Below are 27,030 nucleotides of genomic sequence, written 5' to 3'. Positions count from 1 at the left end.
GCTGTGTAATATATATATACTGTCCTCTATATAATAATACCTCCCCTGCTGTGTAATATATATATACTGTCCTCTATATAATAATACCTCCCCCGCTGTGTAATATATATATATACTGTCCTCTATATAATAATATCTCCCCCGCTGTGTAATATATATATATATACTGTCCTCTATATAATAATTATCCCCCCCCCGTGTAATATATATATATATATATACTGTCCTCTATATAATAATACCTCCCCTGCTGTGTAATATATATATATACTGTCCTCTATATAATAATACCTCCCCTGCTGTGTAATATATATATACTGTCCTCTATATAATAATACCTCCCCCGCTGTGTAATATATATATACTGTCCTCTATATAATAATACCTCCCCCGCTGTGTAATATATATATATATACTGTCCTCTATATAATAATACCTCCCCTGCTGTGTAATATATATATACTGTCCTCTATATAATAATATCTCCCCTGCTGTGTAATATATATATATATACTGTCCTCTATATAATAATATCTCCCCGCTGTGTAATATATATACTGTCCTCTATATAATAATACCTCCCCTGCTGTGTAATATATATATATATATATATATATATATATAAATATACTGTCCTCTATATAATAATACCTCCCCTGCTGTGTAATATATATATATACTGTCCTCTATATAATAATACCTCCCCCGCTGTGTAATATATATATATATATATATATATACTGTCCTCTATATAATAATACCTCCCCTGCTGTGTAATATATATATACTGTCCTCTATATAATAATACCTCCCTGCTGTGTAATATATATATATATATATACTGTCCTCTATATAATAATACCTCCCTGCTGTGTAATATATATATACTGTCCTCTATATAATAATATCTCCCTGCTGTGTAATATATATATATATATATACTGTCCTCTATATAATAATACCTCCCCTGCTGTGTAATAATATATATACTGTCCTCTATATAATAATACCTCCCCTGCTGTGTAATATATATATACTGTCCTCTATATAATAATATCTCCCCTGCTGTGTAATATATATATATACTGTCCTCTATATAATAATACCTCCCCCGCTGTGTAATATATATATATATACTGTCCTCTATATAATAATACCTCCCTGCTGTGTAATATATATATATACTGTCCTCTATATAATAATACCTCCCCCGCTGTGTAATATATATATACTGTCCTCTATATAATAATACCTCCCTGCTGTGTAATATATATATACTGTCCTCTATATAATAATACCTCCCCCACTGTGTAATATATATATACTGTCCTCTATATAATAATACCTCCCCTGCTGTGTAATATATATATATACTGTCCTCTATATAATAATACCTCCCCTGCTGTGTAATATATATATATATACTGTCCTCTATATAATAATACCTCCCCTGCTGTGTAATATATATATACTGTCCTCTATATAATAATACCTCCCCTGCTGTGTAATATATATATATATATATATATACTGTCCTCTATATAATAATACCTCCCTGCTGTGTAATATATATATACTGTCCTCTATATAATAATACCTCCCCCGCTGTGTAATATATATATACTGTCCTCTATATAATAATACCTCCCTGCTGTGTAATATATATATACTGTCCTCTATATAATAATACCTCCCCTGCTGTGTAATATATATATACTGTCCTCTATATAATAATACCTCCCCTGCTGTGTAATATATATATATACTGTCCCTCTATATAATAATACCTCCCCCGCTGTGTAATATATATATACTGTCCTCTATATAATAATACCTCCCCTGCTGTGTAATATATATATATATACTGTCCTCTATATAATACCTCCCCTGCTGTGTAATATATATATATATACTGTCCTCTATATAATAATACCTCCCCTGCTGTGTAATATATATATATACTGTCCTCTATATAATAATACCTCCCCCGCTGTGTAATATATATATACTGTCTCTATATAATAATATCTCCCCCGCTGTGTAATATATATATACTGTCCTCTATATAATAATACCTCCCCCGCTGTGTAATATATATATACTGTCCTCTATATAATAATACCTCCCCTGCTGTGTAATATATATATATACTGTCCTCTATATAATAATACCTCCCCTGCTGTGTAATATATATATATATACTGTCCTCTATATAATAATACCTCCCCTGCTGTGTAATATATATATATATACTGTCCTCTATATAATAATACCTCCCCTGCTGTGTAATATATATATACTGTCCTCTATATAATAATACCTCCCCTGCTGTGTAATATATATATACTGTCCTCTATATAATAATACCTCCCCCGCTGTGTAATATATATATATACTGTCTCTATATAATAATACCTCCCCCGCTGTGTAATATATATATACTGTCCTCTATATAATAATACCTCCCCTGCTGTGTAATATATATATACTGTCCTCTATATAATAATACCTCCCCCGCTGTGTAATATATATATATACTGTCCTCTATATAATAATACCTCCCCCGCTGTGTAATATATATATACTGTCCTCTATATAATAATACCTCCCCCGCTGTGTAATATATATATACTGTCCTCTATATAATAATACCTCCCCTGCTGTGTAATATATATATACTGTCCTCTATATAATAATACCTCCCCCGCTGTGTAATATATATATACTGTCCTCTATATAATAATACCTCCCCTGCTGTGTAATATATATATACTGTCCTCGATATAATAATACCTCCCCACTGTGTAATATATATATATACTGTCCTCTATATAATAATACCTCCCCCGCTGTGTAATATATATATATACTGTCCTCTATATAATAATACCTCCCCTGCTGTGTAATATATATATACTGTCCTCTATATAATAATACCTCCCCCGCTGTGTAATATATATATATATATACTGTCCTCTATATAATAATACCTCCCCCGCTGTGTAATATATATATACTGTCCTCTATATAATAATACCTCCCCTGCTGTGTAATATATATATATATAGTGTCCTCTATATAATAATACCTCCCCTGCTGTGTAATATATATATACTGTCCTCTATATAATAATACCTCCCCCGCTGTGTAATATATATATATACTGTCCTCTATATAATAATACCTCCCCCGCTGTGTAATATATATATACTGTCCTCTATATAATAATACCTCCCCTGCTGTGTAATATATATATACTGTCCTCTATATAATAATACCTCCCCTGCTGTGTAATATATATATATATACTGTCCTCTATATAATAATACCTCCCCCGCTGTGTAATATATATATACTGTCCTCTATATAATAATACCTCCCCCGCTGTAAAAATATATATATATACTGTCCTCTATATAATAATACCTCCCCCGCTGTGTAATATATATATATACTGTCCTCTATATAATAATACCTCCCCCGCTGTGTAATATATATATATATATATACACTGTCCTCTATATAATAATACCTCCCCCGCTGTGTAATATATATATACTGTCCTCTATATAATAATACCTCCCCCGCTGTGTAATATATATATATACTGTCCTCTATATAATAATACCTCCCCCACTGTGTAATATATATATACTGTCCTCTATATAATAATACCTCCCCCGCTGTGTAATATATATATATATACTGTCCTCTATATAATAATACCTCCCCCGCTGTGTAATATATATATACTGTCCTCTATATAATAATACCTCCCCTGCTGTGTAATATATATATACTGTCCTCTATATAATAATACCTCCCCTGCTGTGTAATATATATATATACTGTCCTCTATATAATAATACCTCCCCTGCTGTGTAATATATATATACTGTCCTCTATATAATAATACCTCCCCCGCTGTGTAATATATATATACTGTCCTCTATATAATAATACCTCCCCCGCTGTGTAATATATATATACTGTCCTCTATATAATAATACCTCCCCTGCTGTGTAATATATATATACTGTCCTCTATATAATAATACCTCCCCCGCTGTGTAATATATATATATACTGTCCTCTATATAATAATACCTCCCCCGCTGTGTAATATATATATACTGTCCTCTATATAATAATACCTCCCCTGCTGTGTAATATATATATACTGTCCTCTATATAATAATACCTCCCCTGCTGTGTAATATATATATATACTGTCCTCTATATAATAATACCTCCCCTGCTGTGTAATATATATATACTGTCCTCTATATAATAATACCTCCCCCGCTGTGTAATATATATATACACTGTCCTCTATATAATAATACCTCCCCTGCTGTGTAATATATATATACTGTCCTCTATATAATAATACCTCCCCCGCTGTGTAATATATATATATACTGTCCTCTATATAATAATACCCCCCCTGCTGTGTAATATATATATATACTGTCCTCTATATAATAATACCTCCCCTGCTGTGTAATATATATATATACTGTCCTCTATATAATAATACCTCCCCTGCTGTGTAATATATATATATACTGTCCTCTATATAATAATACCTCCCCCGCTGTGTAATATATATATACTGTCCTCTATATAATAATATCTCCCCTGCTGTGTAATATATATATATACTGTCCTCTATATAATAATACCCCCCCCCGCTGTGTAATATATATATACTGTCCTCTATATAATAATACCTCCCCTGCTGTGTAATATATATATATACTGTCCTCTATATAATAATACCCCCCCTGCTGTGTAATATATATATATACTGTCCTCTATATAATAATACCTCCCCTGCTGTGTAATATATATATACTGTCCTCTATATAATAATACCTCCCTGCTGTGTAATATATATATACTGTCCTCTATATAATAATACCTCCCCCGCTGTGTAATATATATATATACTGTCCTCTATATAATAATACCTCCCCTGCTGTGTAATATATATATACTGTCCTCTATATAATAATACCTCCCCTGCTGTGTAATATATATATACTGTCCTCTATATAATAATACCCCCCTGCTGTGTAATATATATATATATATATATATATATATATATATATACTGTCCTCTATATAATAATACCTCCCCTGCTGTGTAATATATATATATACTGTCCTCTATATAATAATACCTCCCCTGCTGTGTAATATATATATATACTGTCCTCTATATAATAATACCTCCCCCGCTGTGTAATATATATATACTGTCCTCTATATAATAATATCTCCCCTGCTGTGTAATATATATATATACCGTCCTCTATATAATAATACCTCCCCCGCTGTGTAATATATATATATATATATATATATATATATATATATACTGTCCTCTATATAATAATACCTCCCCTGCTGTGTAATATATATATACTGTCCTCTATATAATAATACCTCCCCTGCTGTGTAATATATATATACTGTCCTCTATATAATAATACCTCCCCTGCTGTGTAATATATATATACTGTCCTCTATATAATAATACCTCCCCCGCTGTGTAATATATATATACTGTCCTCTATATAATAATACCTCCCCCGCTGTGTAATATATATATATACTGTCCTCTATATAATAATACCTCCCCTGCTGTGTAATATATATATATATATATATATACTGTCCTCTATATAATAATATCTCCCCTGCTGTGTAATATATATATACTGTCCTCTATATAATAATATCTCCCCCGCTGTGTAATATATATATACTGTCCTCTATATAATAATACCTCCCCCGCTGTGTAATATATATATATACTGTCCTCTATATAATAATACCTCCCTGCTGTGTAATATATATATACTGTCCTCTATATAATAATACCTCCCCTGCTGTGTAATATATATATACTGTCCTCTATATAATAATACCTCCCCTGCTGTGTAATATATATATACTGTCCTCTATATAATAATACCTCCCCTGCTGTGTAATATATATATATATACTGTCCTCTATATAATAATACCTCCCCTGCTGTGTAATATATATATACTGTCCTCTATATAATAATACCTCCCCTGCTGTGTAATATATATATATATACTGTCCTCTATATAATAATACCTCCCCCGCTGTGTAATATATATATACTGTCCTCTATATAATAATACCTCCCCTGCTGTGTAATATATATATATACTGTCCTCTATATAATAATACCTCCCCTGCTGTGTAATATATATATACTGTCCTCTATATAATAATACCTCCCCCGCTGTGTAAATATATATATATATACTGTCCTCTATATAATAATACCTCCCCCGCTGTGTAATATATATATACTGTCCTCTATATAATAATACCTCCCCCGCTGTGTAATATATATATATACTGTCCTCTATATAATAATACCTCCCCTGCTGTGTAATATATATATATATACTGTCCTCTATATAATAATACCTCCCCCGCTGTGTAATATATATATATATACTGTCCTCTATATAATAATACCTCCCCCGCTGTGTAATATATATATATACTGTCCTCTATATAATAATACCTCCCCCGCTGTGTAATATATATATACTGTCCTCTATATAATAATACCTCCCCCGCTGTGTAATATATATATACTGTCCTCTATATAATAATACCTCCCCCGCTGTGTAATATATATATACTGTCCTCTATATAATAATACCTCCCCCGCTGTGTAATATATATATACTGTCCTCTATATAATAATATCTCCCCCGCTGTGTAATATATATATATACTGTCCTCTATATAATAATACCTCCCCCGCTGTGTAATATATATATATACTGTCCTCTATATAATAATACCTCCCTGCTGTGTAATATATATATACTGTCCTCTATATAATAATACCTCCCCCGCTGTGTAATATATATATACTGTCCTCTATATAATAATATCTCCCCCGCTGTGTAATATATATATACTGTCCTCTATATAATAATACCTCCCCTGCTGTGTAATATATATATACTGTCCTCTATATAATAATACCTCCACTGCTGTGTAATATATATATACTGTCCTCTATATAATAATATCTCCCCCGCTGTGTAATATATATATATATACTGTCCTCTATATAATAATACCTCCCCCGCTGTGTAATATATATATACTGTCCTCTATATAATAATACCTCCCCTGCTGTGTAATATATATATATACTGTCCTCTATATAATAATACCTCCCCCGCTGTGTAATATATATATACTGTCCTCTATATAATAATACCTCCCCCACTGTGTAATATATATATACTGTCCTCTATATAATAATACCTCCCCTGCTGTGTAATATATATATATATACTGTCCTCTATATAATAATACCCCCCCCCCGCTGTGTAATATATATATATACTGTCCTCTATATAATAATACCTCCCCCACTGTGTAATATATATATACTGTCCTCTATATAATAATACCTCCCCTGCTGTGTAATATATATATACTGTCCTCTATATAATAATACCTCCCCCACTGTGTAATATATATATACTGTCCTCTATATAATAATACCTCCCCTGCTGTGTAATATATATATATATACTGTCCTCTATATAATAATACCTCCCCCGCTGTGTAATATATATATATATACTGTCCTCTATATAATAATACCTCCCCCGCTGTGTAATATATATATATACTGTCCTCTATATAATAATACCTCCCCCGCTGTGTAATATATATATACTGTCCTCTATATAATAATACCTCCCCCGCTGTGTAATATATATATACTGTCCTCTATATAATAATACCTCCCCCGCTGTGTAATATATATATACTGTCCTCTATATAATAATACCTCCCCCGCTGTGTAATATATATATATATACTGTCCTCTATATAATAATACCTCCCCCGCTGTGTAATATATATATATACTGTCCTCTATATAATAATACCTCCCCTGCTGTGTAATATATATATACTGTCCTCTATATAATAATATCTCCCCTGCTGTGTAATATATATATACTGTCCTCTATATAATAATACCTCCCCTGCTGTGTAATATATATATATATACTGTCCTCTATATAATAATATCTCCCCTGCTGTGTAATATATATATACTGTCCTCTATATAATAATACCTCCCCCGCTGTGTAATATATATATATACTGTCCTCTATATAATAATACCTCCCCTGCTGTGTAATATATATATATATATATATATATACTGTCCTCTATATAATAATATCTCCCCTGCTGTGTAATATATATATACTGTCCTCTATATAATAATACCTCCCCCCCGTGTAATATATATATATATATACTGTCCTCTATATAATAATACCTCCCCTGCTGTGTAATATATATATATACTGTCCCTCTATATAATAATACCTCCCCCGCTGTGTAATATATATATATACTGTCCTCTATATAATAATACCTCCCCTGCTGTGTAATATATATATATACTGTCCTCTATATAATAATACCTCCCCCGCTGTGTAATATATATATATATACTGTCCTCTATATAATAATATCTCCCCCGCTGTGTAATATATATATACTGTCCTCTATATAATAATACCTCCCCTGCTGTGTAATATATATATACTGTCCTCTATATAATAATACCTCCCCTGCTGTGTAATATATATATACTGTCCTCTATATAATAATATCTCCCCCGCTGTGTAATATATATATATATACTGTCCTCTATATAATAATACCTCCCCTGCTGTGTAATATATATATATATACTGTCCTCTATATAATAATACCTCCCCCGCTGTGTAATATATATATATACTGTCCTCTATATAATAATACCTCCCCCGCTGTGTAATATATATATATACTGTCCTCTATATAATAATACCTCCCCTGCTGTGTAATATATATATATACTGTCCTCTATATAATAATACCTCCCCTGCTGTGTAATATATATATATACTGTCCTCTATATAATAATACCTCCCTGCTGTGTAATATATATATATACTGTCCTCTATATAATAATATCTCCCCTGCTGTGTAATATATATATACTGTCCTCTATATAATAATATCTCCCCTGCTGTGTAATATATATATACTGTCCTCTATATAATAATACCTCCCCCACTGTGTAATATATATATACTGTCCTCTATATAATAATATCTCCCCTGCTGTGTAATATATATATACTGTCCTCTATATAATAATACCTCCCCCGCTGTGTAATATATATATATACTGTCCTCTATATAATAATACCTCCCCTGCTGTGTAATATATATATATACTGTCCTCTATATAATAATATCTCCCCTGCTGTGTAATATATATATACTGTCCTCTATATAATAATACCTCCCCCGCTGTGTAATATATATATACTGTCCTCTATATAATAATATCTCCCCTGCTGTGTAATATATATATACTGTCCTCTATATAATAATACCTCCCCCGCTGTGTAATATATATATATATATATATATATACTGTCCTCTATATAATAATATCTCCCCTGCTGTGTAATATATATATATACTGTCCTCTATATAATAATATCTCCCCTGCTGTGTAATATATATATATATACTGTCCTCTATATAATAATACCTCCCCCGCTGTGTAATATATATATATACTGTCCTCTATATAATAATACCTCCCCCGCTGTGTAATATATATATATACTGTCCTCTATATAATAATACCTCCCCTGCTGTGTAATATATATATATACTGTCCTCTATATAATACTGCCCCTGCTATACAATATATATATACTGTCCTCTATATAATAATACCTCCCCCGCTGTGTAATATATATATATATACTGTCCTCTATATAATAATACCTCCCCTGCTGTGTAATATATATATACTGTCCTCTATATAATAATATCTCCCCTGCTGTGTAATATATATATACTGTCCTCTATATAATAATACCTCCCCTGCTGTGTAATATATATATATACTGTCCTCTATATAATACTGCCCCTGCTATACAATATATACACTGTCCTCTATATGATAATATGCGGTTTAATATTGACCCCCTCCCTGCTGTGTAATAACTTTATATTAGCTTCTCAGTTGCTCCTGTTTAACTAGTTCTGGTTTTTTCCAGGTTTCCCTCAGGTGAAGCTGTGAGGCTGTGCAGAGGACGCCCGTCTGCCTGACCCTGAAGCCTTCGGTGTTTAACCCTGTGTCTCCTGGCACCCAGCATGTCGGAGGGGTGGGCTCCTGCAGCGGCCCCTCCTGCCTCCTTGCAGCCCTCTCAGCAGCAACCTCCGCAGCATCCCATCGCTCTCGGCGAGCATCCCATTGCTGACCCGGCCTCCGCCGACAATCCATTGGGTTGCGCTGTCTATGGCATTCTAGTGCAACCCGATCTTGGGATCCAGCATCCTCCTTTACCCCCTGCTGAGCCTCTACACAAGTGTGGGCTGTGTGGGCATGACCTGACCCAACTGGTCAACCCGCAGGAACATCATTGCATGCCCTCCGCCGGCCAGGACCGCTCCTTCCAATGCACCCAGTGTCTGAAGATCTTTCATCAGGCAACCGACCTCCTGGAGCACCAGTGCACGCAGGTGGAGCAGAAGCCTTTTGTCTGTGGAGTTTGCAAAATGGGTTTCTCCCTGTTGACCTCGTTGGCTCAGCATCACACGGCCCACAATGGCACCATGTTGAAATGTTCCATCTGTGAGAAGACCTACAAGTCCCCGGAGGCTGATAGAGCGTGTTTACCCACCGCAACACCCCCCTTACCAAGCGCAGCCTCCCATGACCGACCCTTTATCTGCACGCTGTGTCACAAGCCATTCAAGCACCTTTCAGAACTGTCCCGCCACGAACGTGTCCACACTGGTGAGAAGCCGTACAAGTGCACGCTGTGTGACAAGAGCTTCAGCCAGTCCTCACACCTGGTGCACCACAAGCGCACGCACAGCTCAGAGCGCCCCTACAAGTGCACCGTGTGTGAGAAAAGTTTCAAGCATCGCTCGCACCTCCTGCGGCACATGTACGCCCACTCAGGAGAGCAGCTTTTCCAGTGCCAGACGTGCCAGCTACGCTTTAAGGAATCTTCTCAGTTACTGCATCACCCGTGCACGCCAGCTGGGGAGCGGCCATTCTGCTGCAGTGCCTGTCAGAAAACATTCCGGCGGCCATCGGACCTGCGACAGCATGAGCGGACGCACAGCGAGGAACGCCCGTTCCACTGTGAACTGTGTCAGATGCGGTTTAAGCAGCAATACGCGCTCATGAGGCACCGGCGCACGCACAAAGCCGAGGAGCCCGACAATTGCACCTTGTGTGAGAAAGGCCTGGCGTTCAGTCAGCACGGGGCCGAGAGCATCTTCAAGTGCAACGCCTGCCAGCAGGGCTTCCACCAGTCACAGGACTTGTTACGGCACAAGTGCGGTGGAAGCAGCGCGGAGCGACCTTTCCAGTGTAACGTCTGTCACAAGAACTACAAGCGCTCCTCCGCCCTGCAGAAGCACCAGGCGGCGCACTGCTCAGAGAAGCCGCTGCGATGTACGGCCTGCGAGCGCCGCTTCTTTTCCTCGTCAGAGTTTGTGCAGCATCGCTGCGACCCAGCCAGGGACAAACCTCTCAAATGTCCGGACTGTGAGAAACGATTCAAATACGCGTCTGATCTGCAGAGACATCGACGGGTGCACACGGGGGAGAAGCCCTACAAGTGCCTGTCCTGCGACAAAAGGTTCAAACAAAGGGAACATCTGAACAAACATCAGAGCGTGCACAACCGAGAGCAGCATTACAAGTGTCTGTGGTGCGGGGAGCGTTTCCATGAGCTGAGTCATCTTCAGGAGCACAGCGCGGAGCACGGCGCGCAGCACACGGCAGAGCGCACCTTCCAGGTGGCCGCATGTCTGCCCTGACTCACAGCACTGCCAATACCTCTTATAGCAGGCACCTTCCTCCCGGTGACACCAGCGCCCTCCATCCCCCGCACCAAATCCTATTCCAGCGTTTTATACACATGTCCATGTCAGCGAGTAATAAAGCAGTGTTTAAAGGGCAAGTGCACCCATGGAAGCTGCTGTCATACGTGTCTGTGTTATGCGCTCACATAAGATGGCGAGGAGAGATCTATTGCCTATGGAAGATGAAATGATATCAAAAGTGCATATTAGAGGCCTCTATAGCACCGAATCCCCCCTCCTGAGCGCTCCATCCATCCAGCCCTCATCTAGCTGCGCTCCATCCATCCAGCCCTCATCTAGCTGCGCTCCATCCATCCAGCCCTCATCTAGCTGCGCTCCATCCATCCAGCCCTCATCTAGCTGCGCTCCATCCATCCAGCCCTCATCTAGCTGCGCTCCATCCATCCAGCCCTCCTCTAGCTGCGCTCCATCCATCCAGCCCTCCTCTAACTGCGCTACATCCATCCAGCCCTCATCTAGCTGCGCTCCATCCATCCAGCCCTCCTCTAGCTGCGCTCCATCCATCCAGCCCTCATCTAGCTGCGCTCCATCCATCCAGCCCTCCTCTAGCTGCGCTCCATCCATCCAGCCCTCCTCTAGCTGCGCTCCATCCATCCATCCCTCATCTAGCTGCGCTCCATCCATCCAGCCCTCCTCTAGCTGCGCTCCATCCATCCATCCCTCATCTAGCTGCGCTCCATCCATCCAGCCCTCATCTAGCTGCGCTCCATCCATCCAGCCCTCATCTAGCTGCGCTCCATCCATCCAGCCCTCCTCTAGCTGCGCTCCATCCATCCATCCCTCATCTAGCTGCGCTCCATCCATCCAGCCCTCATCTAGCTGCGCTCCATCCATCCAGCCCTCATCTAGCTGCGCTCCATCCATCCAGCCCTCCTCTAGCTGCGCTCCATCCATCCAGCCCTCCTCTAACTGCGCTACATCCATCCAGCCCTCATCTAGCTGCGCTCCATCCATCCAGCCCTCCTCTAGCTGCGCTCCATCCATCCAGCCCTCCTCTAGCTGCGCTCCATCCATCCAGCCCTCATCTAGCTGCGCTCCATCCATCCAGCCCTCATCTAGCTGCGCTCCATCCATCCAGCCCTCCTCTAGCTGCGCTCCATCCATCCAGCCCTCATCTAGCTGCGCTCCATCCATCCAGCCCTCCTCTAGCTGCGCTCCATCCATCCAGCCCTCCTCTAGCTGCGCTCCATCCATCCAGCCCTCCTCTAGCTGCGCTCCATCCAGCCCTCATCTAGCTGCGCTCCATCCATCCAGCCCTCATCTAGCTGCGCTCCATCCATCCAGCCCTCATCTAGCTGCGCTCCATCCATCCAGCCCTCATCTAGCTGCGCTCCATCCATCCAGCCCTCATCTAGCTGCGCTCCATCCAGCCCTCATCTAGCTGCGCTCCATCCATCCAGCCCTCCTCTAGCTGCGCTCCATCCATCCAGCCCTCATCTAGCTGCGCTCCATCCATCCAGCCCTCCTCTAGCTGCGCTCCATCCATCCAGCCCTCCTCTAGCTGCGCTCCATCCATCCAGCCCTCCTCTAGCTGCGCTCCATCCAGCCCTCATCTAGCTGCGCTCCATCCATCCAGCCCTCATCTAGCTGCGCTCCATCCATCCAGCCCTCATCTAGCTGCGCTCCATCCATCCAGCCCTCATCTAGCTGCGCTCCATCCAGCCCTCATCTAGCTGCGCTCCATCCATCCAGCCCTCCTCTAGCTGCGCTCCATCCATCCAGCCCTCATCAGATCGTATAGTGACCAGAGCAGCGCTCATATACTGCAGCAGCCCGTCCTCCGATGGGCCATAGACACAGGTAGCGGCGTGCAATACTGAGCCACAGAACACACGTCTGACCCCCTGTGCAACGTATCTGCCCCGTCCTGTGCTTTATAATGTGTCTGAGATGTAAGGATAGTGTGCGTGCTGCCGCTGTACCGGGGGAGGCAGCGGGGTCTCTATCACCGCCGTGCTCTGCTTACGGCTTGGTTTGCTCCTTTGGTCATGAGTCAGTCTGGCTGACATGAGATACGGGGCGTCTATACAGTAAATCTGTAAGGGGTTCATGTGGGGTCCAGTGTGTGCGCCCACTGTACAGCCCCGAAGCTGGAGCCGCACGGCTTCTGCCCGCCAGATGAATTGGCCGGGTAAGTGGCGCAGAGTAAGCGCAGCCTCATCTGTCTGTGTCCCCCAGCTAAATATCAGCGGCCCCCGGCCTGGAGAGCGTTTAGCATATCTTCTGTTTCATTATAGATTTCACTTTGAACTAAATCTAAGAAGCGCCACTGATTTCCATAGGTACCGCTGCAAGGACGTGAGGTCAGGGGTCAGGAACGTGGAGCAAGGCAAGTGCCATAAACACAAGCAGCGCATGGCTCCAGGAAGAGGTAGTGGAGTCAGCGGGCCGGACGTGAGGATGTGCCCAAAGGTTCTAGGGAAAGCGACGCTTGTCATTGGTGCTCGCTTCAACCTGGACACTTCATATAGAGCCACATGGGCGGTGCAGGATATACTGATGTACAGGGCCTGACACAGCGATCGCCACCAAAGAGTGCGTGTGTTCCTTTAACAGCAGCTTTCAGGGGTCCTGATTTTCGGAAGCGCGTGTTTTCAGTCCATGGATAAACTACTTTTGGTGAGAGCAGTAACTGGGGCAGGAAATCTGGAATAGCCTAATAATTAAAGAGGCTGTCACCAGATTCTCACACCCCTGTCTCCTATTGCAGGTGATCGGCGCTGCGATGTAGAGAACAGGAACGTTTTTTTTTTTTTTTTTTAAACGTTCATTTTTGGCCAAGTTATGAGCAATTTTATATTTATGCAAATGAGGTTTGAAATGGACAACTGGGCGTGTCTTGTGTTTTTAACTGGGCGTGTTTACTTGTTTTACTAGCCTGGCGTTGTGGAGAGAAGTGTATGATGCTGACGAATCAGTGACCAATCAGCATCATGCACTCCTCTCCATTCATTTACACAGCAGCATCAAGTTCTTACTAGATCACTATGTGCAGCCACATACACAAGTGTCCTGATAATGAATATACATCACCTCCAGCCTGGACGTCATGTGTATTCACAATCCTGACACTTCTGAATCTTTTCTGTGAGATTCCAGCAAGCCGCGCGTAATCTCGCGAGATTTCGTTTCCTTTGCTGGAAATCTCACAGAAAAGATTCAGAAGTGTGTATCAGAATGGGGTGGGGTATTAGGATGGGGGCGGGGCTCTGTGTATCAGAATGTGGTGGGGTATTAGGATGGGGGCGGGGCTCTGTGTATCAGGATAGGGCGGGCGGGGGTATTAGGATGAGGGCTGTGTATTAGGGTGGGGGCAGGGCTCTGTGTATCAGGATGGGGGGAGGGGGTATTAGGATGGGGGCGGGGCTCTGTGTATCAGGATGAGGGCTGTGTATTAGGATGGGAGCGGGGCCCTGTGTATCAGGATGGGGGCTGTGTATTAGGATGTGGTGAGGCTCTGTGTATCAGGATGGGGTGGGGGTATTAGGATGGGGGCGGGGCTCTGTGTATCAGGATGGGGGCTGTGTATTAGGATGTGGTGAGGCTCTGTGTATCAGGATGGGGTGGGGGTATTAGGATGGGGGCGGGGCTCTGTGTATCAGGATGGGGGCTGTGTATTAGGATGTGGTGAGGCTCTGTGTATCAGGATGGGGTGGGGGTATTAGGATGGGGGCGGGGCTCTGTGTATCAGAATGGGGGCGGGGTATTAGAATGGGGGCTGTGTATTTGGATGTGGGCGGGGCTCTGTCTATCAGGATGGGGGCCGGGTATTAGGATGGGGTGGGGCTCTGTGTATCAGGATTGGGCGGGGCTCTGTGTATCAGGATGAGGGCTGTGTATTAGAATGGGGCGGGGCTCTGTGTATTAGGATGGGGGCGGGGTATTAGGAGGGGATTAGTTGGGGGTTGCACACGTCAGGCTATTAGTGTGTAATCCTTTTATCCCTGGCAGTGACGGGATGAGACATTATAATTGGCGGTCTCAGCAGTGGAGGGATTTAGTCAAGGACGCTGAAACCAACGGAAAAACTGTGAATCACGGGATCCGGGGGCGCAGGAATCACCAGGTAAATAATATGGGGGCCTCTGGTCTGTATTATATGCGGTGCGGGGGAGGGGTGCACTGATTGTGTCCCAGACATTACACATCCCGCCCTGGGCCGTGTAGACGATCACCCAGACCCCTCATTGATCGGCAATCGTTTACTCCTGTCACAAGGATCTACTATGAGGAGGAGCGCTCGTTACTCTGTGTCGTTCTTTGCATCGGGGAATGTGACGCTACAACATAAACGACGCGATCAGACGATGATCTGCCCAATAATTGCCCCGTGGAAGAGGATCTTTAGGTTTTTTTCTTCTGGGTCTCCTCTTGCAGTCTGCTGAGCTGTGTATCTAATCCTATCATGTGTGATACTGTCTGCTGAGCTGTGTATCTAATCCTATCATGTGTGATACTGTCTGCAGAGCTGTGTATCTAATCCTATCATGTGTGATACTGTCTGCTGAGCTGTGTATCTAATCCTATCATGTGTGATACTGTCTGCAGAGCTGTGTATCTAATCCTATCATGTGTGATACTGTCTGCTGAGCTACTGTATCTAATCCAATCATGTGTGATACTGTCTGCTGAGCTGTGTATCTAATCCTATCATGTGTGATACTGTCTGCTGAGCTGTGTATCTAATCCTATCATGTGTGATACTGTCTGCTGAGCAGTGTATCTAATCCTATCATGTGTGATACTGTCTGCTGAGCAGTGTATCTAATCCTATCATGTGTGATACTGTCTGCTGAGCTGTGTATCTAATCCTATCATGTGATATACTGTCTGCTGAGCCACTGTATCTAATCCTATCATGTGTGATACTGTCTGCTGAGCCACTGTATCTAATCCTATCATGTGTGATACTGTCTGCTGAGCTACTGTATCTAATCCTATCATGTGTGATACAGTCTGCTGAGCTACTGTATCTAATCCTATCATGTGTGATACTGTCTGCTGTGCCGTGTATCTAATCCTATCATGTGTGATACTGTCTGCTGAGCCCTGTATCTAATCCTATCATGTGTGATACTGTCTGCTGAGCTGTGTATCTAATCCTATCATGTGTGATACTGTCTGCTGAGCTGTGTATCTAATCCTATCATGTGTGATACTGTCTGCTGATCTGTGTATCTAATACTATCATGTGTGATACTGTCTGCAGAGCTGTGTATCTAATCCTATCGTGTGATACTGACTGCTGAGCTGTGTATCTAATCCTATCATGTGTGATACTGACTGCTGAGCTGTGTATCTAATCATATCATGTGTGATACTGTCTGCAGAGCCGTGTATCTAATCCTATCATGTGTGATACTGTCTGCTGAGCTGTGTATCTAATCCTATCATGTGTGATACTGTGTGCTGAGCTGTGTATCTAATCCTATCATGTGTGATACTGTGTGCTGAGCTGTGTATCTAATCCTATCATGTGTGATACTGACTGCTGAGCTGTGTATCTAATCCTATCATGTGTGATACTGTCTGCAGAGCCGTGTATCTAATCCTATCATGTGTGATACTGTCTGCTGAGCTGTGTATCTAATCCTATCATGTGTAATACTGTCTGCTGAGCTGTGTATCTAATCCTATCATGTGATATACTGTCTGCTGAGCTGTGTATCTAATCCTATCATGTCTGATACTGTCTGCTGAGCTGTGTCTCTAATCCTATCATGTGTGGTACTGTCTGCTGAGCTGTGTATCTAATCCTATCATGTGTGATACTGTCTGCTGTGCTGTGTATCTAATCCTATCATGTGTGATACTATCTGCTGAGCCCTGTATCTAATCCTATCGTGTGATACTGTCTGCTGAGCTGTGTATCTAATCCTATCATGTGTGATACTGTCTGCTGAGCTGTGTATCTAATCCTATCATGTGTGATACTGTGTGCTGAGCTGTGTATCTAATCCTATCATGTGTGATACTGTCTGCTGAGCTGTGTATCTAATACTATCATGTGTGATACTGTCTGCTGATCTGTGTATCTAATACTATCATGTGTGATACTGTCTGCAGAGCTGTGTATCTAATACTATCATGTGTGATACTGTCTGCTGAGCTGTATATCTAATCCTATCATGTGTGATACTGTCTGCTGAGCTGTGTATCTAATCCTATCACGTGTGATACTGACTGCTGAGCTGTGTATCTAATCCTATCTCGTGTGATACTGTCTGCTGAGCTGTGTATCTAATACTATCATGTGTGATACTGTCTGCTGAGCTGTGTATCTAATCCTATCATGTGTGATACTGTCTGCAGAACTGTGTATCTAATCCTATCATGTGTGATACTGTCTGCTGAGCTGTGTATCTAATCCTATCACGTGTGATACTGACTGCTGAGCTGTGTATCTAATCCTATCATGTGTGATACTGTCTGCTGAGCTGTGTATCTAATCCTATCATGTGTGATACTGTCTGCAGAGCTGTGTATCTAATCCTATCATGTGTGATACTGTCTGCTGAGCTGTGTATCTAATCCTATCACGTGTGATACTGACTGCTGAGCTGTGTATCTAATCCTATCATGTGTGATACTGTCAGATCCACATATCTACGTTCCACATCATAAATCTTTTGTCCTGATCATTTGAGGTTACAGGATGTTCAGCTGGATTGATAAAGTGATTCCACAACTTCCAGAGACCCCTAAAAAGACCCCTCCAGATGGACAGGACATGAGCCCCGCACCCCCTTCCCTGTGTGATGAGGTGAGTACAATAATGAGTGGTCAGAAAACTACAACCCCCTCCCTCCGTGGACGGAATAACTCCTCCATGTTGAGGGATCTCTGCTCCCAGTGAGGACGTCCTGACCTCTCGTACTCAGTTACCCCACATTACCACCAGTGTGATGGGGGCTCCGCTGCAGGCATCAGATGTAGGGACCTGGTACGAGCTCCTCTCATCATCTGCTGTTCTATATTTCAGAATGTGACCGGTCCACGGAAAGAGACCACAAACCTTCCAGGTAACCACAGACCCTCCAGCTTCTGGCCCAGTAGATCACCGGTTCCGTCAGGGTCTGCGGGGGATCCGGTTGTTACTGTTCTGCAGATTATCAATATCTGGAGCTAACTGGTTATTGGATACAAAAGTTGGACAACAATATAATGGGGTCATTGGTTGGATAGTTTATCTGGTTCTAGAGTTGGCCCCGGATGGTGATCTGGTTCTAGAGTTGGCCCCGGATGGTGATCCGGTTCTGGAGTTGGCCCCGGATGGTGGTCTGGTTCTAGAGTTGGCCCCGGATGGTGATCTGGTTCTGGAGTTGGCCCCGGATGGTGGTCTGGTTCTGGAGTTGGCCCCGGATGGTGGTCTGGTTCTGGAGTTGGCCCCGGATGGTGGTCTGGTTCTGGAGTTGGCCCCCGGATGGTGGTCCGGTTCTAGAGTTGGCCCCCGGATGGTGGTCCGGTTCTAGAGTTGGCCCCCGGATGGTGGTCCGGTTCTAGAGTTGGCCCCCGGATGGTGGTCCGGTTCTAGAGTTGGCCCCCGGATGGTGGTCCGGTTCTAGAGTTGGCCCCCGGATGGTGGTCCGGTTCTAGAGTTGGCCCCCGGATGGTGGTCCGGTTCTAGAGTTGGCCCCCGGATGGTGGTCCGGTTCTAGAGTTGGCCCCCGGATGGTGGTCCGGTTCTAGAGTTGGCCCCCGGATGGTGGTCCGGTTCTAGAGTTGGCCCCCGGATGGTGGTCCGGTTCTAGAGTTGGCCCCCGGATGGTGGTCCGGTTCTAGAGTTGGCCCCCGGATGGTGGTCCGGTTCTAGAGTTGGCCCCCGGATGGTGGTCCGGTTCTAGAGTTGGCCCCCGGATGGTGGTCCGGTTCTAGAGTTGGCCCCCGGATGGTGGTCCGGTTCTAGAGTTGGCCCCCGGATGGTGGTCCGGTTACATATTCTAGTTCTACATGTGGGTGTTTTTCTTCTGCTCCACATTCTCTGTATGTTGCAGGTGACGCCGCTCCACAGGACGCCAGTACAACGTCTGATAACAGGTGCGGTTTTCTCTGTTCTGTCTTCCGTTCGTGGCGTCTCTTCACCTGGTGTAATTGGGGGTATCCACGTTGTCTTGCAGTTCGGTGGGAGTTCTCGGCTGGCTGACACAAGGACTGGGGAAGGTCGTCCCTCAGCCTGTGGATAGTCCCATTCGGGTGAGAGGAGACAAGGAGGTGACGGAGCCGCTGGTGGAGCAGGTAGGACACCATGTTGGTTTTGCTGTTGTACTCTGTGCCTCTGTTGGCATTACTTTGTCTTCTGCTTGTCTGTCGTATATAGTAATAAGATAGAGGTGATGGAGCTGGTGTAGAGCCTGATGTTAGATGAGGTCACGCACTCCGTGATTGTGTCGCGGGCAGCGCAATCCCCTTCCCGTTATAGCCGCCATTTATTACTGTACGGGCTGAAGCGCCGGTTACATGTCATTTGCTTGTGTTGCAGGATCTGAGGCCGGCGAGTGAAGCAGCAGGTGAGGAGCGGCAGACACGTCAGCGCCATGGAGCCAGCACAGACGGCACCAATTAACTTTCTTTATTTTCTTTATTTTTTTCATAGGGGAAAAAATATCTGATAATTTCGCCACGGAGCAGAGTGACAGGTACGACGCAGCGCGTGGAGCGGTGGCCTCGGGGTGGAGGATCTGTCACTGTATGACTAGAAATCTAGTAAAGCGGGTGATCGCCCTGGGCGGGCTGTATGGTGGCCATATTGACAGTCACCCAGCTTTTCTAGGATCAGATAGACAGAAGGGGTGACTGACCTGCCTGACGTTTTCCTGCAGCTCCTCCCGGCGGGTCCTGTCCTGGTTGTCACACGGTTTGGAGAAGGTCGTCCCTCAGCCGTCATGGACCTCGAGGGGGAGCGGCGGCGCCGAGCCCAGTGCTGCGGAGCAGGTCGGTACCGCGGAGAGGATCACGCTTCGGACTCTGGGGGGCGCTCCGCCCTCTTATCGGCCCCCCCCCCCACTTGTGCTCCTGACATTTTCTCTTTTTTCCTAACAGAAGCCGGAGCCAGAAAAGATGGAAGGTGAGAAGGGGGAGGGGAGGGGGCCGCAGGGGGAACAGGGGCAAAAACATTACATTCTATAGCATCAGGAATAGGGGGAGGATGGAGACTGGAGGTTGTAATGTGACGGGTGGAGACTGGAGGTTATAATGTGACGGGTGGAGACTGGAGGTTATAATGTGACGGGCGGAGACTGGAGGTTGTAATGTGACAGGCGGAGACTTGAGGTTATAATGTGACGGGTGGAGACTGGAGGTTATAATGTGACGGGTGGAGACTGGAGGTTGTAATGTGACGGGCGGAGACTGGAGGTTGTAATGTGACGGGCGGAGACTGGAGGTTATAATGTGACGGGCGGAGACTGGAGGTTATAATGTGACGGGCGGAGACTGGAGGTTGTAATGTGACGGGCGGAGACTGGAGGTTATAATGTGACGGGTGGAGACTGGAGGTTATAATGTGACGGGTGGAGACTGGAGGTTATAATGTGACGGGTGGAGACTGGAGGTTGTAATGTGACGGGCGGAGACTGGAGGTTGTAATGTGACGGGCGGAGACTGGAGGTTGTAATGTGACGGGCGGAGACTGGAGGTTGTAATGTGACGGGTGGAGACTGGAGGTTATAATGTGACGGGCGGAGACTGGAGGTTGTAATGTGACGGGTGGAGACTGGAGGTTGTAATGTGACGGGCGGAGACTGGAGGTTGTAATGTGACGGGCGGAGACTGGAGGTTGTAATGTGACGGGCGGAGACTGGAGGTTGTAATGTGACGGGCGGAGACTGGAGGTTATAATGTGACGGGCGGAGACTGGAGGTTGTAATGTGACGGGCGGAGACTGGAGGTTGTAATGTGACGGGCGGAGACTGGAGGTTGTAATGTGACGGGCGGAGACTGGAGGTTGTAATGTGACGGGCGGAGACTGGAGGTTGTAATGTGACGGGCGGAGACTGGAGGTTGTAATGTGACGGGCGGAGACTGGAGGTTATAATGTGACGGGTGGAGACTGGAGGTTATAATGTGACGGGTGGAGACTGGAGGTTATAATGTGACGGGTGGAGACTGGAGGTTATAATGTGACGGGCGGAGACTGGAGGTTGTAATGTGACGGGCGGAGACTGGAGGTTGTAATGTGACGGGCGGAGACTGGAGGTTGTAATGTGACGGGCGGAGACTGGAGGTTGTAATGTGACGGGTGGAGACTGGAGGTTATAATGTGACGGGTGGAGACTGGAGGTTATAATGTGACGGGTGGAGACTGGAGGTTGTAATGTGACGGGCGGAGACTGGAGGTTGTAATGTGACGGGCGGAGACTGGAGGTTGTAATGTGACGGGCGGAGACTGGAGGTTGTAATGTGACGGGCGGAGACTGGAGGTTGTAATGTGACGGGCGGAGACTGGAGGTTGTAATGTGACGGGCGGAGACTGGAGGTTATAATGTGACGGGTGGAGACTGGAGGTTATAATGTGACGGGTGGAGACTGGAGGTTGTAATGTGACGGGCGGAGACTGGAGGTTGTAATGTGACGGGCGGAGACTGGAGGTTGTAATGTGACGGGCGGAGACTGGAGGTTGTAATGTGACAGGTGGAGACTGGAGGTTGTAATGTGACGGGCGGAGACTGGAGGTTGTAATGTGACAGATGGAGACTGGAGGTTGTAATGTGACGGGCGGAGACTGGAGGTTATAATGTGACGGGTGGAGACTGGAGGTTGTAATGTGACGGGTGGAGACTGGAGGTTGTAATGTGACAGGCGGAGACTGGAGGTTGTAATGTGACGGGTGGAGACTGGAGGTTATAATGTGACGGGTGGAGACTGGAGGTTATAATGTGACATTTTCTTTTGCAGCGGACGTGATCATTGCTCCAGTCTCTCCGGTCCCCCCGCCTCCACCTGTCCCAGCTGAGGTACAACCAGTCGTCACCTTAGAAGTGGAGGCTGCAGCAGTGGACAAAAATTCTCAGCCGAGGTACGTCCATTCCTGTGCCTCGTGAGGAGCCATATATATGTCCTGCACCGTGACGTCAGGAGACCAATAATACATGAGAAACCGGCGCGTCACAAAGTATGACCGAAACCGTTACATTACTCCGCCCCACACACTGATCCCCCGCCCCTCACGCACTGATCCCCCGCCCCTCACGCACTGATCCCCCACTCCTCACGCACTGATCCCTCGCCCCCACACACTGATCTCACGCACTGATCCCCCGCCCCTCACGCACTGATCCCCCGCCCCTCACGCACTGATCCCCCGCCCCCACACACTGATCTCACGCACTGATCCCCCGCCCCCACACACTGATCTCACGCACTGATCCCCCGCCCCCACACACTGATCTCACGCACTGATCCCCCGCCCCCACACACTGATCTCACGCACTGATCCCCCGCTCCTCACGCTCTGATCCCCCGCCCTCACGCTCTGATCCCCCGCCCTCACGCTCTGATCCCCCGCCCCCACGCTCTGATCCCCCGCCCCCACACACTGATCCCCCGCCCCCACACACTGATCCCCCGCCCCCACACACTGATCTCAGGCACTGATCCCCCACTCCTCACGCACTGATCCCCCGCCCCTCACGCTCTGATCCCCCGCCCCCACACACTGATCTCACGCACTGATCCCCCGCCCCTCAAGCACTGATTTCACAAACTGATCCCCTGCCCCTCACGCACTGATCTCACAAACTGATCCCCTGCCCCTCACGCACTGATCTCACAAACTGATCCCCCGCCCCTCACGCACTGATCCCCCGCTAGTGCACACTACACCGGTGACATCACAAGAAATGCGCTTGTTTTTCAGCCCTGGGACCGGAGTACTAAACTGGATCATACAAGGACTGGGAAAAGTGGTACCACAACCTGAGATGCCAGATGTAGCCCCCAAAAATGTGGAGGTAACGGACATAATCCAACATAAGGACCCAAGAAGTGGTACTGTGCAGTGTGTGTGTGTATATATATATATATATATATATATATATATATATATATATATATATATACAGAATAACACAGATACTGATAATTACACCCAGTATACAGGACAGGAGAAGTGGTACTGTGCAGTGTCCATATATACAGAATAATACAGATACTGAGAATTACACCCAGTATACAGGACAGGAGGAGTGGTACTGTGCAGTGTATATATATACAGAATAACACAGATACTGATAATTACACCCAGTATACAGGACAGGAGAAGTGGTACTGTGCAGTGTCCATATATACAGAATAATACAGATACTGAGAATTGCACCCAGTATACAGGACAGGAGAAGTGGTACTGTGCAGTGTATATATATACAGATACTGAGAATTACACCCAGTGTACAGGACAGGAGAAGTGGTACTGTGCAGTGTATATATACAGAATAACACAGATACTGATAATTACACCCAGTATGCAGGACAGGAGAAGTGGTACTGTGCAGTGTCTATACAGAATAATACAGATACTGAGAATTACACCCAGTATACAGGACAGGAGAAGTGGTACTGTGCAGTGTATATATATATATATACAGAATAATACAGATACTGAGAATTACACCCAGTATACAGGACAGGAGAAGTGGTACTGTGCAGTGTATATATACAGAATAATACAGATACTGAGAATTACACCCAGTATACAGGACAGGAGAAGTGGTACTGTGCAGTGTGTATATATACAGAATAATACAGATACTGAGAATTACACCCAGTATACAGGACAGGAGAAGTGGTACTGTGCAGTGTCCATATATACAGAATAATACAGATACTGAGAATTACACCCAGTATACAGGACAGGAGAAGTGGTACTGTGCAGTGTCCATATATACAGAATAATACAGATACTGAGAATTACACCCAGTATACAGGACAGGAGAAGTGGTACTGTGCAGTGTCCATATATACAGAATAATACAGATACTGAGAATTACACCCAGTATACAGGACAGGAGAAGTAGTACTGTGCAGTGAATATATATACAGAATAATACAGATACTGAGAATTACACCCAGTATACAGGACAGGAGAAGTGGTACTGTGCAGTGTATATATGTACAGAATAATACAGATACTGAGAATTACACCCAGTATACAGGACAGGAGAAGTGGTACTGTGCAGTGTATATATATATACAGAATAATACAGATACTGAGAATTACACCCAGTATACAGGACAGGAGAAGTGGTACTGTGCAGTGTCTATATATACAGAATAATACAGATACTGAGAATTACACCCAGTATACAGGACAGGAGAAGTGGTACTGTGCAGTGTCCATATATATACAGAATAATACAGATACTGAGAATTACACCCAGTATACAGGACAGGAGAAGTGGTACTGTGCAGTGTATATATATACAGAATAATACAGATACTGAGAATTACACCCAGTATACAGGACAGGAGAAGTGGTACTGTGCAGTGTATATATACAGAATAATACAGATACTGAGAATTACACCCAGTATACAGGACAGGAGAAGTGGTACTGTGCAGTGTATATATGTACAGAATAATACAGATACTGAGAATTACACCCAGTATACAGGACAGGAGAAGTGGTACTGTGCAGTGTCCATATATACAGAATAATACAGATACTGAGAATTACACCCAGTATACAGGACAGGAGAAGTAGTACTGTGCAGTGTATATATACACAGAATAATACAGATACTGAGAATTACACCCAGTATACAGGACAGGAGAAGTGGTACTGTGCAGTGTCTATATATATATAGAATAATACAGATACTGAGAATTACACCAAGTATACAGGACAGGAGAAGTGGTACTGTGCAGTGTCTATATACAGAATAATACAGATACTGAGAATTACACCCAGTATACAGGACAGGAGACGTGGTACTGTGCAGTGTATATATACAGAATAATACAGATACTGAGAATTACACCCAGTATACAGGACAGGAGAAGTGGTACTGTGCAGTGTCCATATATACAGAATAATACAGATACTGAGAATTACACCCAGTATACAGGACAGGAGAAGTGGTACTGTGCAGTGTATATATACAGAATAATACAGATACTGAGAATTACACCCAGTATACAGGACAGGAGAAGTGGTACTGTGCAGTGTATATATATACAGAATAATACAGATACTGAGAATTACACCCAGTATACAGGACAGGAGAAGTGGTACTGTGCAGTGTATATATATACAGAATAATACAGATACTGAGAATTACACCCAGTATACAGGACAGGAGGAGTGGTACTGTGCAGTGTATATATATACAGAATAATACAGATACTGAGAATTACACCCAGTATACAGGACAGGAGAAGTGGTACTGTGCAGTGTATATATACACAGAATAATACAGATACTGAGAATTACACCCAGTATACAGGACAGGAGAAGTGGTACTGTGCAGTGTCCATATATACAGAATAATACAGATACTGAGAATTACACCCAGTATACAGGACAGGAGAAGTGGTACTGTGCAGTGTCCATATATACAGAATAATACAGATACTGAGAATTACACCCAGTATACAGGACAGGAGAAGTGGTGCTGTGCAGTGTATATATATACAGAATAATACAGATACTGAGAATTACACCCAGTATACAGGACAGGAGAAGTGGTACTGTGCAGTGTCCATATATACAGAATAATACAGATACTGAGAATTACACCCAGTATACAGGACAGGAGAAGTGGTACTGTGCAGTGTGTATATATACAGAATAATACAGATACTGAGAATTACACCCAGTATACAGGACAGGAGAAGTGGTACTGTGCAGTGTATATATATATACAGAATAATACAGATACTGAGAATTACACCCAGTATACAGGACAGGAGAAGTGGTACTGTGCAGTGTCCATATATACAGAATAATACAGATACTGAGAATTACACCCAGTATACAGGACAGGAGAAGTGGTACTGTGCAGTGTCTATATATACAGAATAATACAG

General features: G+C 43.5%; 2 protein-coding genes across 2 annotated transcripts in view; both read left to right on the top strand.

The window, feature by feature from the left end:
• The first annotated feature begins 10,166 nt into the window (after positions 1–10,166).
• Positions 10,167–12,100, top strand: ZNF319 (zinc finger protein 319). Its single transcript, XM_075837081.1, has one exon. It carries the CDS (start codon positions 10,261–10,263, stop codon positions 11,941–11,943), a length of 1,683 nt encoding a protein of 560 aa, XP_075693196.1. The 5' UTR covers positions 10,167–10,260; the 3' UTR covers positions 11,944–12,100.
• A 2,078-nt stretch (positions 12,101–14,178) lies between these two features.
• Positions 14,179–27,030, top strand: part of CNGB1 (cyclic nucleotide gated channel subunit beta 1) — a 57,496-nt gene continuing 44,644 nt past the window's right edge. The window contains exons 1-12 of the mRNA XM_075836795.1: positions 14,179–14,628; positions 15,961–16,075; positions 18,657–18,772; positions 18,992–19,031; positions 20,004–20,046; positions 20,127–20,244; positions 20,489–20,516; positions 20,603–20,645; positions 20,829–20,940; positions 21,049–21,073; positions 22,903–23,023; positions 23,864–23,957. Coding sequence (XP_075692910.1) covers positions 18,665–18,772; positions 18,992–19,031; positions 20,004–20,046; positions 20,127–20,244; positions 20,489–20,516; positions 20,603–20,645; positions 20,829–20,940; positions 21,049–21,073; positions 22,903–23,023; positions 23,864–23,957 — 732 coding nt within the window. The 5' untranslated portion in view covers positions 14,179–14,628; positions 15,961–16,075; positions 18,657–18,664. The remainder of the gene's footprint in view (positions 14,629–15,960; positions 16,076–18,656; positions 18,773–18,991; positions 19,032–20,003; positions 20,047–20,126; positions 20,245–20,488; positions 20,517–20,602; positions 20,646–20,828; positions 20,941–21,048; positions 21,074–22,902; positions 23,024–23,863; positions 23,958–27,030) is intronic.

The sequence above is a fragment of the Rhinoderma darwinii genome, chromosome 9, assembly GCF_050947455.1.
Source record: "Rhinoderma darwinii isolate aRhiDar2 chromosome 9, aRhiDar2.hap1, whole genome shotgun sequence".
Classification (NCBI taxonomy): Eukaryota; Metazoa; Chordata; class Amphibia; order Anura; family Rhinodermatidae; genus Rhinoderma; species Rhinoderma darwinii.
This window is presented reverse-complemented; position numbering and strand designations above follow the sequence as displayed.

Coding starts and splice junctions, on each gene's coding strand:
- ZNF319 (XM_075837081.1), top strand. CDS start 10,261: ATGTCGGAGGGGTGGGCTCCTGCAGCGGCCCCTCCTGCCTCCTTGCAG.